Source organism: Xenopus tropicalis, chromosome 1 (assembly GCF_000004195.4).
Source record: "Xenopus tropicalis strain Nigerian chromosome 1, UCB_Xtro_10.0, whole genome shotgun sequence".
NCBI classification, from domain to species: Eukaryota; Metazoa; Chordata; class Amphibia; order Anura; family Pipidae; genus Xenopus; species Xenopus tropicalis.
The window spans coordinates 634,517-648,914 of NC_030677.2; the positions used below are offsets into that span (position 1 = coordinate 634,517).

The 14,398-nt window shown below is 55.1% G+C and overlaps 1 protein-coding gene across 2 annotated transcripts in view; it reads left to right on the forward strand.

Moving 5' to 3' along the window:
• The window catches only part of LOC116408406 (rho-related BTB domain-containing protein 2-like), a 32,876-nt gene that overhangs the window by 12,951 nt on the left and 5,527 nt on the right, over positions 1 to 14,398 (forward strand). Inside the window, exons 4-9 of one of the 2 annotated variants that reach the window (XM_031895206.1) lie at positions 4,283 to 4,468; positions 8,662 to 9,623; positions 9,793 to 9,911; positions 11,925 to 12,075; positions 12,240 to 12,328; positions 12,886 to 12,991. In XM_031895206.1, coding sequence (XP_031751066.1) covers positions 4,283 to 4,468; positions 8,662 to 9,623; positions 9,793 to 9,911; positions 11,925 to 12,075; positions 12,240 to 12,328; positions 12,886 to 12,991 — 1,613 coding nt within the window. The remainder of the gene's footprint in view (positions 1 to 4,282; positions 4,469 to 8,661; positions 9,624 to 9,792; positions 9,912 to 11,924; positions 12,076 to 12,239; positions 12,329 to 12,885; positions 12,992 to 14,398) is intronic. The other variant, XM_031895207.1, reaches the window with a different exon arrangement.

The window sequence follows — 14,398 nt, forward strand, 5'->3', positions numbered from 1 at the left end:
TAGCCCCCCCCCATGCAGTCAGTCTGGGAATAGCCCCCAATGCAGTTAGTCTGGGAATAGCCCCCAATGCAGTTAGTCTGGGAATAGCCCCCAATGCAGTTAGTCTGGGAATAGCCCCCAATGCAGTTAGTCTGGGAATAGCCCCCAGTGGCAGTTAGTCTGGGAATAGCCCCCAATGCAGTTAGTCTGGGAATAGCCCCCAGTGCAGTTAGTCTGGGAATAGCCCCCCATGCAGTTAGTCTGGGAATAGCCCCCAATGCAGTTAGTCTGGGAATAGCCCCCAATGCAGTTAGTCTGGGAATAGCCCCCAATGTAGTTAGTCTGGGAATAGCCCCAATGCAGTTAGTCTGGGAATAGCCCCCAATGTAGTTAGTCTGGGAATAGCCCCCAATGCAGTTAGTCTGGGAATAGCCCCCAATGCAGTTAGTCTGGGAATAGCCCCCAATGTAGTTAGTCTGGGAATAGCCCCCAATGTAGTTAGTCTGGGAATAGCCCCCAATGCAGTTAGTCTGGGAATAGCCCCCATACAGTTAGTCTGGGAATAGCCCCCCATACAGTTAGTCTGGAATAGCCCCCCAACAGTTAGTCTGGGAATAGCCCCCCATACAGTTAGTCTGGGAATAGCCCCCCATACAGTTAGTCTGGGAATAGCCCCCCATACAGTTTAGTCTGGGATGCCCCCCAATACAGTTAGTCTGGGAATAGCCCCCAATGCAGTTAGTCTGGGAATAGCCCCCCATACAGTTAGTCTGGGAATAGCCCCCAATGCAGTTAGTCTGGGAATAGCCCCCATACAGTTAGTCTGGGAATAGCCTCCCCAATACAGTTAGTCTGGGAATAGCCCCCCATACAGTTAGTCTGGGAATAGCCCCCCAACAGTTAGTCTGGGAATAGCCCCCCATACAGTTAGTCTGGGAATAGCCCCCAATGCAGTTAGTCTGGGAATAGCCCCCCATACAGTTAGTCTGGGAATAGCCCCCATACAGTTAGTCTGGGAATAGCCCAATGCAGTTAGTCTGGGAATAGCCCCCCATACGGTTTGTCTGGGAATAGCCCCCAGTGCAGTTAGTCTGGGAATAGCCCCAATGCAGTTAGTCTGGGAATAGCCCCCCATGCAGTTAGTCTGGGAATAGCCCCAATGCAGTTAGTCTGGGAATAGCCCCCCCCCATGTAGTTAGTCTGGGAATAGCCCCACATACAGTTAGTCTGGGAATAGCCCCCCAATGCAGTTAGTCTGGGAATAGCCCCCCAATGCAGTTAGTCTGGGAATAGCCCCCCATACAGTTAGTCTGGGAATAGCCCCCCCATACAGTTAGTCTGGGAATAGCCCCCAATACAGTTAGTCTGGAATAGCCCCCCATACAGTTAGTCTGGGAATAGCCCCCCCATACAGTTAGTCTGGGAATAGCCCCCCATACAGTTAGTCTGGGAATAGCCCCCCATACAGTTAGTCTGGGAATAGCCCCCCATACAGTTAGTCTGGGAATAGCCCCCCATACAGTTAGTCTGGGAATAGCCCCCCAATGCAGTTAGTCTGGGAATAGCCCCCCATACGCGTTAGTCTGGGAATAGCCCCCCATACGGTTAGTCTGGGAATAGCCCCCCATACAGTTAGTCTGGGAATAGCCCCCCATACAGTTAGTCTGGGAATAGCCCCCCATACAGTTAGTCTGGGAATAGCCCCCAATGCAGTTAGTCTGGGAATAGCCCCCCATACAGTTAGTCTGGGAATAGCCCCCCATACAGTTAGTCTGGGAATAGCCCCCCATACAGTTAGTCTGGGAATAGCCCCCCAATGCAGTTAGTCTGGGATAGCCCCATACAGTTAGTCTGGAATACCCCCCATACAGTTAGTCTGGGAATAGCCCCCTACAGTTAGTCTGGGAATAGCCCCCCATACAGTTAGTCTGGGAATAGCCCCCCATACAGTTAGTCTGGGAATAGCCCCCCATACGGTTAGTCTCGGTTAGTCTGGGAATAGCCCCCAGTGCAGTTAGTCTGGGAATAGCCCCCAAGCAGTTAGTCTGGGAATAGCCCCCCCTCCCAATGTAGTTAGTCGGGAATAGCCCCCCATACAGTTAGTCTGGGAATAGCCCCCCAATGCAGTTAGTCTGGGAATAGCCCCCCATACAGTTAGTCTGGGAATAGCCCCCCATACAGTTAGTCTGGGAATAGCCCCCCATACAGTTAGTCTGGGAATAGCCCCAATACAGTTAGTCTGGGAATAGCCCCAATACAGTTAGTCGAATAGCCCCCCAATGCAGTTAGTCTGGGAATAGCCCCCCATACGGTTAGTCTGGGAAAGCCCCCCATACAGTTAGTCTGGGAATAGCCCCCAATGCAGTTAGTCTGGGAATAGCCCCCCCATGTAGTTAGTCTGGGAATAGCCCCCCATACAGTTAGTCTGGGAATAGCCCCACATACAGTTAGTCTGGGAATAGCCCCCCAATGCAGTTAGTCTGGGAATAGCCCCCCATACAGTTAGTCTGGGAATAGCCCCCCATACAGTTAGTCTGGGAATAGCCCCCCATACAGTTAGTCGTGGAATAGCCTCCCCAATACAGTTAGTCTGGGAATAATACAGTTAGTCTGGGAATAGCCCCCAATACAGTTAGTCTGGGAATAGCCCCCAGTGCAGTTAGTCTGGGAATAGCCCCCCATACAGTTAGTCTGGGAATAAGCCCCCATACAGTTAGTCTGGGAATAGCCCCCAATACAGTTAGTCTGGGAATAGCCCCCCATACAGTTAGTCTGGGAATAGCCCCCAATACAGTTAGTCTGGGAATAGCCCCCCAATGCAGTTAGTCTGGGAATAGCCCCCCGGTTAGTCTGGGAATAGCCCCCAGTGCAGTTAGTCTGGGAATAGCCCCCAATGCAGTTAGTCTGGGAATAGCCCCCCCATGTAGTTAGTCTGGGAATAGCCCCCCATACAGTAGTCTGGGAATAAGCCCCACATACAGTTAGTCTGGGAATAGCCCCCCAATGCAGTTAGTCTGGGAATAGCCCCCAATACAGTTAGTCTGGGAATAGCCCCCCATACAGTTAGTCTGGGAATAGCCCCCCATACAGTTAGTCTGGGAATAGCCCCCAGTGCAGTTAGTCTGGGAATAGCCCCCCATACAGTTAGTCTGGAATAGCCCCCCATACAGTTAGTCTGGGAATAGCCCCCCATACAGTTAGTCTGGGAATAGCCCCCCAATGCAGTTAGTCCTGGGAATAGCCCCCCATACGGTTAGTCTGGGAATAGCCCCCCATACGGTTAGCTGGGGAATAGCCCCCAGTGCAGTTAGTCTGGGAATAGCCCCCCATACAGTTAGTCTGGGAATAGCCCCCAATGCAGTTAGTCTGGGAATAGCCCCCCATACAGTTAGTCTGGGAATAGCCCCCAATGCAGTTAGTCTGGGAATAGCCCCCAATGGTTTACCGTTCTGGGAATACCCCCCTACGGTTAGTCTGGGAATAGCCCCCCATACAGTTAGTCTGGGAATAGCCCCCATACAGTTAGTCTGGGAATAGCCCCCCATACAGTTAGTCTGGGAATAGCCCCCCAATGCAGTTAGTCTGGGAATAGCCCCCCATACAGTTAGTCTGGGAATAGCCCCCCATACAGTTAGTCTGGGAATAGCCCCCCATACTGTTAGTCTGGGAATAGCCCAATACAGTTAGTCTGGGAATAGCCCCCCATACAGTTAGTCTGGGAATAGCCCCCCATACAGTTAGTCTGGGAATAGCCCCCATACAGTTAGTCTGGGAATAGCCCCCCATACAGTTAGTCTGGGAATAGCCCCCCATACAGTTAGTCTGGGAATAGCCCCCCATACACTTAGTCTGGGAATAGCCCCCCATACAGTTAGTCTGGGAATAGCCCCCCATACAGTTAGTCTGGGAATAGCCCCCCATACACTTAGTCTGGGAATAGCCCCCCATACAGTTAGTCTGGTTAAGCAGACTGCACTGGTTTCTGTGCTGCCATGCAGTGTAAATGTTATATTGTGTATATACAGTATACTGTGAGTGGGTAAGCAGCACAGAGCATGTGCAGAATAGAAGATGGGGGGGCTATTGGGGTCATATTTGGGGGGGTAGAGGCATCACTGCGGTGCAACAGAGGGTGGCACATTTGATTTGGGTTCCTAATTGGGCCAAATGATTGGTGGGGGGTTGACTATTGCCCCCTAAAGGCAAACATGGGGGTAACAGGGCTGCGGTGTCCCGGGGTTATGGGGGTGTATGGGATTAGTATTGTGCATCTCAGTGCCTTTCTTTCTGGCGCCCCCTGCAGGTCGGATGTGGTAGTGCTGTGCTTCTCCACTGCCAACCCCTACTCCCTGCGCCATGTCAGGAGCATGTGGTACCCCGAGATCAAGCACTTCTGCCCCCGCACCCCAGTCATTCTGGTTGGCTGCCAGCTGGACCTGCGGTATGCTGATCTGGATGCCGTCAATCGTGCCCGCCGCCCCTTGGCAAAGTGAGTAAGAACTTGTCTATTGTGTGTCTACCCGGCCCCCCCCTGCACACAATTGCATAAATATATATTGAGCACCCCAATGGGCCCCCATATACCTCCTGGGGCCCCAGCAGTTGTGGGGTGCACTTCCTTTCTAGTTACCCCCCAGTGGGGCCCCTTTTTACTCTCTGTGCCATGTTAGTTGTGCTGTAGTTCAGCTGCTTCTTCTCTCTCCCTGCTCTGCTACTCACCCCTCCTAATGCCTCTCCTGCCTGCAGTGCTGCACCCAGAGGCCCATTTATCAGCCTCACACACAGTAAGGCCTGGCTTGGCACGGTGCCGGCACACTGCTTGGATTCCTATGGAGGGGAGGCTGGTACTGGGGCCCCCTGTTGGAATGCCTATGCTAGGGGCCCCTATATATTCCCATGGGGGAGGTGCTGGGGCCCCCTGTTGGAATGCCTATGCTAGGGGCCCCTATATATTCCCATGGGGGAGGTGCTGGGGCCCCCTGTTGGAATGCCTATGCTAGGGGCCCCCTATATATTCCCATGGGGGAGGTGCTGGGGCCCCCTGTTGGAATGCCTATGCTAGGGGCCCCCTATATATTCCCATGGGGGAGGTGTGGGGCCCCCTGTTGGAAATGCCTATGCTAGGGCCCCTATAATTTGGGGGAGGTGCTGGGGGCCCCCTGTTGGAATGCTATGCTAGGGCCCCTATATATTCCCCATGGGGGAGGTGCTGGGGCCCCCTGTTGGAATGCCTATGCTAGGGGCCCCCTATATATTCCCATGGGGGAGGTGCTGGGGCCCCCTGTTGGAATGCCTATGCTAGGGGCCCCCTATATATTCCCATGGGGGAGAGGCTGGGGCCCCCTGTTGGAATGCCTATGCTAGGGGCCCCTATATATTCCCATGGGGGAGAGGCTGGGGCCCCCTGTTGGAATGCCTATGCTAGGGGCCCCCTATATATTCCCATGAGGGAGGTGCTGGGGCCCCCTGTTGGAATGCCTATGCTAGGGGCCCCTATTTATTCCCATGAGGGAGGTGCTGGGGCCCCCTGTTGGAATGCCTATGCTAGGGGCCCCCTATTTATTCCCATGAGGGAGGTGCTGGGGCCCCAGCTGAATTCTAATGGCCCCCCCAGAGGCCTCCGGCTGCCAGTGTTGCAGTTGGCACGGAGCTGATGCCCGGGCACATGTGCCTGTTACTTATTAATAGTAAGCGGGGGGGGGGGGGGGGACTTCATTATGTGTCACATGTTGGAGGGAGGGGCCAATAAACATGGGATCCCGTTTGCTTCTTTTAACCCTTTACACGTGCATTGGGGGAACCAGTGTGTGACTGCTCCAGCCTCTCTATTCCTGGCTAAATATGACAATGTGTCCAGTGAACTCACTCACTGATTGGGCAGCGCTGAGGGATATGTTGGCTCTGTATAATCACATGTTAGTGATACTGTAATAACCTGTGTGTGTCCCATACCCCCCCCTGCAACTGCCTACCCCCACTGTCCGACTGCTGCACCACCACTGTCCGACTACTGTGCCCCCCACTGTCCGACTGTTGCACCACCACTGTCCGACTGCTGCACCCCCACTGTCCGACTGCTGCACCCCCACTGTCCGACTACTGTGCCCCCCAGACTGCACAACTGCTGTGCCCCCACTGTCCGACTACTGTGCCCCCCACTGTCCGACTGCTGTGCCCCCCACTGTCCGACTGCTGCACACCACTGTCCGACTACTGTGCCCCCCACTGTCCGACTACTGTGCCCCCACTGTCCGACTGTGCACCCACCACTGTCCGACTGCTGCACCACCACTGTCCGACTGCTGCACCCCACTGTCCGACTACTGTGCCCCCCACTGTCCGACTACTGTACCCCCCACTGCACAACTGCTGTGCCCCCCACTGTCCGACTACTGTACCCCCCACTGCACAACTGCTGTGCCCCCCACTGTCCGACTACTGTACCCCCCACTGCACAACTGCTGTGCCCCCCCACTGTCCGACTACTGTACCCCCCACTGCACAACTCGTGTGCCCCCCCACTGTCCCGACTACTGTGCCCCCCACTGCACAACTGCTGTGCCCCCCACTGTCCGACTACTGTGCCCCCCACTGTCCGACTGCTGTGCCCCCCACTGTCCGACTGCTGCACCACCACTGTCCGACTACTGCGCCCCCCACTGTCCGACTACTGTGCCCCCCACTGTCCGACTACTGTGCCCCCCACTGTCCGACTGCTGTGCCCCCCACTGTCCGACTGCTGCACCACCACTGTCCGACTACTGTGCCCCCCACTGTCCGACTACTGTGCCCCCCACTGTCCGACTGTTGCACCACCACTGTCCGACTACTGTGCCCCCCACTGCACAACTGCTGTGCCCCCCACTGTCCGACTACTGTGCCCCCCACTGCACAACTGCTGCGCCCCCCAGTGCCCGACTGCTGCACCCCCCACTGCACAATTGCTGTCCCCCCCCACTGTCCGACTGCTGTGCCCCCACTGTCCAACTGCTGTGCCCCCCACTGTCCAACTGCTGTGCCCCCCACTGTCCAACTGCTGCCCCCCCACTGTCCGACTGCTGTGCCCCCCACTGTCCGACTGCTGCCCCCCCACTGTCCGACTGCTGTGCCCCCCCACGGTCTGAATACTGTGCCCCCCACTGCACAATTGCTGTGCCCCCCACTGTCCGACTACTGTGCCCCCCACTGCCCGACTGCTGCACCCCCACTGCACAACTGCTGTGCCCCCCACTGCACAACTGCTGTGCCCCCACTGTCCCGACTACTGTGCCCCCCACTGTCCGACTGCTGTGCCCCCCACTGTCCGACTGCTGCACCCCCCACTACACAACTGCTGTGCCCCCACTGCACAACTGCTGCACCCCCACTGTCCAACTGCTGCACCCCACTGCACAACTGCTGCGCCCCCACTGCACAACTGCTGTGGCCCCCACTGTCCGACTACTGTGCCCCCACTGTCCGACTACTGTGCCCCCCACTGCCCGACTGCTGCACCCCCCACTGCACAACTGCTGCACCCCACTGCACAACTGCTGCACCCCCACTGTCCGACTACTGTGCCCCCCACTGTCCGACTACTGTACCCCCACTGCACAACTGCTGTGCCCCCCACTGTCCGACTACTGTGCCCCCCACTGTCCGACTACTGTGCCCCCCACTGCCCGACTGCTGCACCCCCCACTGCACAACTGCTGTGCCCCCCACTGCACAACTGCTGTGCCCCCCACTGTCCGACTACTGTGCCCCCCACTGTCCGACTGCTGTCCCCCACTGTCCGACTGCTGTGCCCCCCACTGCACAACTGCTGCACCCCCACTGTCCAACTGCTGCACCCCCACTGCAGAACTGCTGCGCCCCCACTGTCCAACTGCTGTGCCCCCCACTGTCTGACTACTGTGCCCCCCACTGCACAAATGCTGTGCCCCCCACTGTCCGACTACTGTGCCCCCCACTGCACAACTGCTGTGCCCCCACTGTCCGACTACTGTGCCCGCCACTGCACAAATGCTGTGCCCCCCCTGTCTGACTACTGTGCCCCCCACTGCACAAATGCTGTGCCCCCCACTGTCCGACTACTGTGCCCCCCACTGCACAAATGCTGTGCCCCCCCCACTGTCTGACTACTGTGCCCCCCACTGCACAAATGCTGTGCCCCCACTGTCTGACTACTGTGCCCCCCACTGGCCACAAATGCTGTGCCCCCCCACTGTCCGACTACTGTGCCCCCCACTGCACAAATGCTGTGCCCCCCCACTGTCTGACTACTGTGCCCCCCACTGCACAAATGCTGTGCCCCCACTGTCTGACTACTGTGCCCCCCACTGCACAAATGCTGTGCCCCCCACTGTCCGACTACTGTGCCCCCCACTGCACAAATGCTGTGCCCCCCACTGTCTGACTACTGTGCCCCCCACTGCACAAATGCTGTGCCCCCCACTGTCTGACTACTGTGCCCCCCACTGCACAAATGCTGTGCCCCCCACTGCACAAATGCTGTGCCCCCCACTGTCTGACTACTGTGCCCCCCACTGTCTGACTACTGTGCCCCCCCACTGTCTGACTACTGTGCCCCCCACTGTCCGACTACTGTGCCCCCCACTGCACAAATGCTGTGCCCCCCACTGTCTGACTACTGTGCCCCCACTGTCCAACTACATACACACCTATGTGCTTTATTTACAGGCCAATCAAACCAAGTGATATCCTTTGCCCGGAAGCGGGGCACGAGGTGGCCAAGGAGCTGGGAATGCCCTATTACGAGACCAGCGTAGTGGCGCAATTCGGGGTGAAGGACGTGTTCGACAATGCCATCAGGGCCGCGCTCATCTCCCGGAGGCACCTACAGTTCTGGAAATCCCATTTAAAGAAGGTGCAGAGACCCCTGCTGCAAGCCCCTTTCCTGCCCCCAAAGCCGCCCCCGCCCATCTTTAATATTGTGGAGGTGCCACAGAGCAGGGGGCGGGGCCCAGAGGGCCTGTTCTGTAGCCCCTACTGTGCCGACGTGGTCTTCCAGCTGCACAACGGGCACAGGGTATTTGCACACAAGGTCTACCTGGCAACTGCCTGCTCCAAATTCTATGATCTCTTCTCCCTGGAGCTAAGCCCACTGGGGGCAAATAGAGCCTGGGGGGGCAGTACTGTGTATGAGAACCCTCTATGGGCAACTGGGGCAGATAATCATACCATGAACCTTGAGCTGGACCAAGAGGCCACTATTGAGCTGCTGGCTGGGAGGGCTGAGCAGGTACCTGGGAAGGGTAGGAATGGGGGCGGAGTGCATTTGGGGTGGGGGCGGGGCTTAAGCGAATGGGGCCGAGGGTTTACCAGTGTGCACGTGGGCATGATAGAAGATCCTCTGACCCAGAGAGAGAGACTAATGATGGTGGTGGAGATGGAAGAGCAGATCCAGACAGAGCCGCTCCGAGCGGTGCTGGAGTACCTCTACACGGGCTACTTGGATCAGAACCGGGCCGACCTCATGCAGGTGGCAAATATCGCCGAGGCGCTGGAGGTCTTCGACCTGCGCATGATGATCTCCAACCTGATGAACAAGGAGGGGTTCATGAACCAGGAGATCACAAAGGCCTTCCATGTGCGCCGAGCCAATCGCATCAAGGAATGTCTGAGCAGGGGCGTGTTCTCAGGTAGGTGCTCCCATCATCAATATCTTCCCCAATTAGAATGGACTTATTGCCCCAGGGGCAGAGTATATATAGCATGTCACAGTGCTGATATAGAGGGTATATAGAATATTAACCCCCCCCCCCCCGTGCCGTATGTATCACTGCTCATGGTATTTCCCTCTTTTGCCAGATATTGTGTTTAAAGTAGACGATGGAACAGTCCAAGCCCACAAGCCCTTACTGATCGCAAACTGTGATTGGATGGTCGCTCTGTTCTGTGGTTCCTTCCGGGAGAGCTTTGCCCACGAGGTAAATTCTGCCCACTATCTCCTCCCACATCCTATTGTCTCCTACTAACCTCTGCCCACTATCTGCCCCTCCTGCCCACCATCTCCTCCCCCTTTCCTATTGTCTCCTACCAACCTCTGCCCACTATCTGCCCCTCCTGCCCATCATCTCCTCCCACATCCTATTGTCTCCTACCAACCTCTGCCCACTATCTGCCCCTCCTGCCCATCATCTCCTCCCCTTCTGCCTATTATCTCCTACCTACCTCTGCCCACTATCTGCCCCTCCTGCCCATCATCTCCTCCCACATCCTATTGTCTCCTACCAACCTCTGCCCACTATCTGCCCCTCCTGCCCATCATCTCCTCCCCTTCTTCCTATTATCTCCTACCAACCTCTGCCCACTATCTGCCCCTCCTGCCCATCATCTCCTCCCACATCCTATATTGTCTCCTACCAACCTCTGCCCACTATCTGCCCCTCCTGCCCATCATCTCCTCCCACATCCTATTGTCTCCTACCAACCTCTGCCCCTCCTGCCCATCATCTCCTTCCACATCCTATATTGTCTCCTACCAACCTCTGCCCAATATCTGCCCCTCCTGCCCATCATCTCCTCCCCTTCTTCCTATTATCTCCTACCTACCTCTGCCCACTATCTGCCCCTCCTGCCCATCATCTCCTCCCCTTCTTCCTATTATCTCCTACCTACCTCTGCCCACTATCTTGCCCCTCCTGCCCATCATCTCCTCCCACATCCTATTGTCTCCTACCAACCTCTGCCCACTATCTGCCCCTCCTGCCCATCATCTCCTCCCCTTCTTCCTATTATCTCCTACCTACCTCTGCCCACTATCTGCCCCTCCTGCCCATCATCTCCTCCCACATCCTATTGTCTCCTACCAACCTCTGCCCACTATCTGCCCCTCCTGCCCATCATCTCCTCCCACATCCTATTGTCTCCTACCAACCTCTGCCCACTATCTGCCCCTCCTGCCCATCATCTCCTCCCCTTCTTCCTATTATCTCCTACCTACCTCTGCCCACTATCTGCCCCTCCTGCCCATCATCTCCTCCCCCCTTCCTATTGTCTCCTACCAACCTCTGCCCACTATCTGCCCCTCCTGCCCATCATCTCCTCCCCTTCTTCCTATTATCTCCTACCTACCTCTGCCCACTATCTGCCCCTCCTGCCCATCATCTCCTCCCCCCTTCCTATTATCTCCTACCTACCTCTGCCCACTATCTGCCCCTCCTGCCCATCATCTCCTCCCCCCTTCCTATTGTCTCCTACCAACCTCTGCCCACTATCTGCCCCTCCTGCCCATCATCTCCTCCCACATCCTATATTGTCTCCTACCAACCTCTGCCCACTATCTGCCCCTCCTGCCCATCATCTCCTCCCCTTCTTCCTATTATCTCCTACCAACCTCTGCCCACTATCTGCCCCTCCTGCCCATCATCTCCTCCCACATCCTATTGTCTCCTACCAACCTCTGCCCACTATCTGCCCCTCCTGCCCACCATCTCCTCCCACATCCTATTGTCTCCTACCATCCTCTGCCCACTGTCTGCCCCTCCTGCCCATCATCTCCTCCCCCCTTCCTATTGTCTCCTACCAACCTCTGCCCACTATCTGCCCCTCCTGCCCATCATCTCCTCCCACATCCTATTGTCTCCTACCAACCTCTGCCCACTATCTGCCCCTCCTGCCCACCATCTCCTCCCACATCCTATTGTCTCCTACCAACCTCTGCCCACTGTCTGCCCCTCCTGCCCATCATCTCCTCCCCCCTTCCTATTGTCTCCTACCAACCTCTGCCCACTACATGTGTATTGAGGGCATGACTGTGACATCAGAGGTGGTTATTGGGCATACAGGTGCCCGGGTTGATGGCCAGGTTGGTTACTGCTGCTGTAACTTGAGACTGGCCAGCTGCAGCCTCCATGGTTGGCCCCCACATACTTTTGTAACCGTGGCCCTTATCAGCCAGAGGGGCCACACAATAAATGTGCTCATTCTGCCCCATTCAGGTGTCGCTCCCTGGCACCTCCTGTGCCTGCCTTCATACAGTGCTGGAGTACTTGTACCTGGGCATTTTCTGCCTGGCACCTGCCTTGAATACTGTGGACCTTCTGGTACTTGCCAACCGTCTGTGCCTCCCCCACCTGAAAGCCCTGACTGGTAAGGATTACTCTATATATACTGTATATATGGGTGCCCAGCAAGGAACCAATCAGTATAACCCTTCCTCCTACCCTAGTGGGTGTGTTCCTCGCCAGCCAATAGCTGCTGGGTTTCCTGCCCCCCTGTATAGCGCAAATGTGACGGCTAGTCTCCCCCCACAGAGCAACATGCCGTGGATGAGCTGCTGGCCTCCTACGTACAAGGGGACGATATCGATGGGCACGTGCTGCATTATCTGGAGATGGCACAGGTCAGACTTCTCATACAATTTGCAATTGGTCTTCATTCTTTATTATTTGCGGGTTTTTTTTAATTATTTTGCTTGTTGTTCAGCAGCTCTCCAGTTTGGAATTTTAGCAGCTATCTGGTTGCTAGGGTCCAATTTAACCTAGCAACCAGGCAAAGATTGAAAGAGAGACAGGAATATGAATAGAGGAGGGGCCTAAATAAAAACATAAGTATTAATAAGGAATGATAACAATAGAACTGTAGCCTCACAGAGCAATCGTTTTTTTGGGTTCCAGGGTCAGTGACCCCCATTTGAAAAATGCAAAAGTTTAGAAGATGAAGCCAAATAATTAAAAAAATGTACTATATTAAAAATGAAGGCCAGTTAAAAAGTTGCTAGAAATAGGTCATTCTATAGCATACTTAAAGTTAACCCCAAGGTGAACCACCCCTTTAAATGGGTGAAACCAAGATTGTGGGGAGGGGGGGCTGAGTTCCTATGTACCCCTCTATCATTGCATTCCTGGGGGCCCCTGGGTTTCCCTGGCCCCTGCAGTGACACGTCTCCTGTCCCCTCAGTTCCACAATGCCAAGCAGCTGGCTGACTGGTGCCTGCACTACATCTGCACTAACTACAACTCTGTGTGCCGCAAATTCCCCCGGGAGATGAAGTACATGAGCCCAGGTAACTGCCCCTTCCAGGGAAATCTCTGCTTCCCCCTTGCTCCCTATGGGCCACTTGTGATAAAACCTGGAATATTCTGCTTATGGGAGGGAGGGATCCTCATCTCTAGATTGTCCAAGCGAGGGATCCTCATCTCTAGATTGTCCAAATGAGGGATCCTCATCTCTAGATAGTCCAAATGAGGGATCCTCATCTCTAGATAGTCCAAATGAGGGATCCTCATCTTTAGATTGTCCAAGCGAGGGATCCTCATCTCTAGATTGTCCAAGCTAGGGATCCTCATCTCTAGATAGTCCAAGCGAGGGATCCTCATCTCTAGATAGTCCAAATGAGGGATCCTCATCTCTAGATTGTCCAAGCGAGGGATCCTCATCTCTAGATTGTCCAAGCGAGGGATCCTCATCTCTAGATTGTCCAAGCGAGGGATCCTCATCTCTAGATTGTCCAAGCGAGGGATCCTCATCTCTAGATTGTCCAAGCGAGGGATCCTCATCTCTAGATTGTCCAAGCGAGGGATCCTCATCTCTAGATTGTCCAAGCGAGGGATCCTCATCTCTAGATTGTCCAGGCGAGGGATCCTCATCTCTAGATTGTCCAGGCGAGGGATCCTCATCTCTAGATTGTCCAAGCGAGGGATCCTCATCTCTAGATTGTCCAAGCGAGGGATCCTCATCTCTAGATTGTCCAAGCGAGGGATCCTCATCTCTAGATTGTCCAAGCGAGGGATCCTCATCTCTAGATTGTCCAAGCGAGGGATCCTCATCTCTAGATTGTCCAAGCGAGGGATCCTCATCTCTAGATTGTCCAAGCGAGGGATCCTCATCTCTAGATTGTCCAAGCGAGGGATCCTCATCTCTAGATTGTCCAAGCGAGGGATCCTCATCTCTAGGTAGTCCAAGCGAGGGATCCTCATCTCTAGGTAGTCCAAGCGAGGGATCCTCATCTCTAGGTAGTCCAAGCGAGGGATCCTCATCTCTAGGTAGTCCAAGCGAGGGATCCTCATCTCTAGGTAGTCCAAGCGAGGGATCCTCATCTCTAGGTAGTCCAAGCGAGGGATCCTCATCTCTAGATAGTCCAAATGAGGGATCCTCATCTCTAGATAGTCCAAATGAGGGATCCTCATTTCTAGATAGTCCAAATGAGGGATCCTCATCTCTAGATAGTCCAAATGAGGGATCCTCATCTCTAGATAGTCCAAGCTAGGGATCCTCATCTCTAGATAGTCCAAATGAGGGATCCTCATCTCTAGATAGTCCAATCTAGGGATCCTCATCTCTAGATAGTCCAAATGAGGGATCCTCATCTCTAGATAGTCCAAGCGAGGGATCCTCATCTCTAGATAGTCCAAGCGAGGGATCCTCATCTCTAGATAGTCCAAATGAGGGATCCTCATCTCTAGATAGTCCA